We start from the raw sequence: 3,440 nt of genomic DNA, 5'->3' as shown, positions 1-3,440 counted from the left end.
TTACTTTGACAAAGGACTAGAAGTCTGCTGAGAATAAAGGATACGACTTTAGCCAAGACAATGTCACCTGGGCGGAAACTTTTATAAATTTCAACCTGTAGAGAAAAAACAGAAGTATTAGGTGAAAGCTCTTGTTCAAGTGTGCATGTGACTAATCCCTCTGGGTGGAGCCAGTCTGTTTTCTAATTCCAAAGGATGAAGGTCATCATCACTCAAGTCAACTTTACTTTTACTGCTCCTATATAGCATGATCACATAAACGGAGTATTTCCAATTCAGTAACCTGATCAGAACTCTGTCTCAGACAAAGGGGACGATAGTTGGCTCTGAAAAGCTCCTGAGTAAACGTGAGGGAACAGCAATGAATAAATAACCTGGCTTCAAAGACAAAGTACATATTAGTCTCTCTGGTAAGTTTTGGCAGAGTGAACAAAAATTCTACAGGGAGGTGAATTCCACACTTCACAGCAGGAAAACACATTAAACTTCTTTGTACTCCACATTCCTATGGATCTTTAAAATTCAATAGGATGATAAAACAACTGAGGTTTCTAAAGCCATAGGAAGAAAAAAAAAATAACAGACCAACCTTATCTTTTTCAGTAGCTCGAACATCTTCCTTGCTATAAAAAAGAATTAATAGAAAGATTAATTATCTGCAAGAAAGAAATACCCTGCAGATTCCTACCAAAGAGCTACAAGAGTGGGTCATAATCAGGATCTAGCTACCACTCGGAGGAGCAGAGTGGAGAAGTGTCTCCAGTTCTCACGGAGAGGAAAACGTTTTCTCATTCTAAGAGCAGCAAGGTCAGTACTACTTCTTTTTTTTTAATTATGATTTGGGTGAAAATTTATAGAGAAAATTCACTTTCCATACAGCAGCTCACATACACTTTGTCTCATGACACTGACTATAATTTATCCCAATGCAACAGCTCCCCTCCCACTTCCTCCTGATAGTTATCTTTTCCCTGTGTCCATCCCTCCATGCACTCCTGCCCCCTGGGCTGTCTCCCTGTCCATAAACAGCCCTTCTTTCTCCCATGATTGTTCTCTCCAAAGAGTGTATCTACTTCAGGTAAATGTTCAACTCACATGGCTGTCTTTTGTTTGGCTGGAAGCCATAAGTGTAGGTTCAATTCCAGACCTGAAGGGCAGCTAGGGGCCATAGTCTCAGTGGTTCCACCAGGATCTATTAGACCAGCAAACCTGGTCTCAAACTCCCCCCAAATGATTCTGAGTTTTGCTTCACATTGTTCTCCCTCTCTATCCAGGATCTCCTACATAGATCCCCTCCAAGTGGTTGACAGTGGTAGCTGGGCACCATCTAGTTCTGGTCTCATATTTGTATAGGCTGCGGATCAGATGGTGTACCAGTCACTAGGACTAATTGTTTCCATGAATCTTTGGTTTTCTTCATTCTTCTTTGCTCTGGAAGAGGAGAGATCCATTGCTACATCTAGATGGCTGCTTGTAAGCTTTTAAGATCCCAGTCACTACTCACCAAAAGTAGGAGGTGGGACAATGTTTTGTGTAGTATGTTATGCCAATTGAGCTTAATGTCCCCTGCGAAGGCCAGTACTTCTAACTAGAGAAAAACAGATCACATTTGGCAGGAAAGAATAAGAAATTCTGCTGCCTCAGGAGAACCTGAACAGAAGCACTACAGAACCTCATAGAATCCTCAGCCTGGAGAAGGACCCAGAAGTTAAATGATCTGGTTTGCAAGAATTGTTTGTTCCTTCTTAAAGAACCCCCAAGAGGGAAAAAAAAAAAGTGTATTTCACCTACTAACCTTTTCAATGTTACAACCCTTGGGTTTAATCTAAAATAAATTCAAGAAAAGAGGTACTTCGTAAAATACCTTCTACTTTGTTTGTATGAATCATTCCAACACTGCTATTCTGCAGCTTTGCTCAATTCTTTTTGCTTTACTTTTAAACCCCCTCTCATTAACATTTTCCTTTTGTCTGGCTGATATGTTATAACATCTGTGGCCAGTACTGACAGAAAATCAAAGCACAAAGAGGAGGCAGAAATACACAGGGGTAGGAGCTGTAATCGTTCCTACAAATTCCTGTCTCCCCATCTATCATAATTTCATTGTAGGTGCTGAGGCAAATGTGAAAACAAGAATACTTCCTACTGGGATGGAGGAATAGGCAGACAAGCAACACAGACCCTCTTCAAGAAAGAAAAGAAAAACCAATTGACAGCAATACAGAAGATAATCCTGGAGCCCTGAGCTTTGAAAGGAACTATGCAGAAGTGGATTAGGCACTAATTAGTGGAAAAACCTGAACAAAAACAGTGAGTACAGAGATGGTTGGAAGCTGTGGACTGTCAGCTGGTCTGATGGAACCAACAGCCAGAATATTTCCAAGTGGTGCTGGGACCTGAGAATTGACCTAAAGATCAACCCTGGTCACCAGGCTGCAGGGACAACCGTGCTGGTGGCCTACGACTAGGAATGGAAACAGCAAGGAGGGAGGCAACCTGAGCTGTTGACTTTCTGCTGTCCGGAGGGCACAGCCATTTTCATTGTTTACACATGGCAGCCATTTTGGATATTTAAGTGACCAAGGATGCAGCATTTTGAATCTTTACAAGTGGCAACCACTTTGGATTTTAAAGTGACAGCATTCTCATTCGGATTCCAGGGACCTAAGAATAGATTCTGTTTGCCCAGGTCGGCAGGGACATACCAGAGGCTGACAACAGGAAAGGAGCCAGGTGGTGAGTTTAAAAGTGCCGTCAACTAGCAAATAGAGAAGCACTGTCCCCTGCATGCGTAGGTAACATACAAACAGAACAAAGAAACAAAAGTCATGGGCAAGTCACTCCAACATACAATCACCAATTAAACATAAACACAAAAATGTCACCATACCTCAGAGACAACAGAGCATCACAGTCCACACAAACAAGTGAGATAAAGCAGGAGAACCAGGGGACCAGGATACAGACTCAAAACACATCCCTGAGGAAGACGCAGCATTGGAAATCCCTGATAAGGAATTCAAAAGAATTATATTTAGGTATCTTCAATGAATTGAGAGACACATCAAGGAAAACACAGAGAAAACCCTAGAACATTTTCAAAAGACAATATAAGAACAAAATGACAAAATAAATGAAAAATTAGAAATGATACAAAATCTACACATAGAAATCCATAAGATTAATACTAAATTTTCAGAAATAGATAAGACATTGAATGGGGAAAGGAGCAGAATTGAATCAATGGAAGACAGAATTAGGGAGATTTAAGGCAAATACCTGAACACTTCTTTGGAAAGGGATAAATCAGAAAAAAGATCAATATAAAATGAAGAAAGCCTAAGATTCATGTGTTGTTGTTGTTGTTGTTAAGTGCCGTCGAGTCGTTTCCAACTCATAGCGACCCCATGCACAGCAGAACGAAACACTGCCCGATCCCG

At 41.0% G+C, this 3,440-nt stretch overlaps 1 protein-coding gene across 1 annotated transcript in view; it reads right to left on the bottom strand.

Moving 5' to 3' along the window:
• EXOSC1 (exosome component 1) overlaps positions 1 to 3,440 on the bottom strand; it is a 12,154-nt gene that overhangs the window by 3,339 nt on the left and 5,375 nt on the right. The window contains exons 4-5 of the mRNA XM_007940045.1: positions 590 to 623; positions 18 to 95 (exon numbers count right to left, since the gene is read on the bottom strand). Coding sequence (XP_007938236.1) covers positions 18 to 95; positions 590 to 623 — 112 coding nt within the window. The remainder of the gene's footprint in view (positions 1 to 17; positions 96 to 589; positions 624 to 3,440) is intronic.

Source organism: Orycteropus afer, unplaced genomic scaffold (assembly GCF_000298275.1).
Source record: "Orycteropus afer afer isolate SDZICR_OR568_19922 unplaced genomic scaffold, OryAfe1.0 scaffold00064, whole genome shotgun sequence".
Lineage (NCBI taxonomy): Eukaryota > Metazoa > Chordata > Mammalia > Tubulidentata > Orycteropodidae > Orycteropus > Orycteropus afer.
The sequence above is the reverse complement of the archived record's forward strand: the minus strand, read 5'-3'. Positions and strand labels throughout refer to the sequence as shown.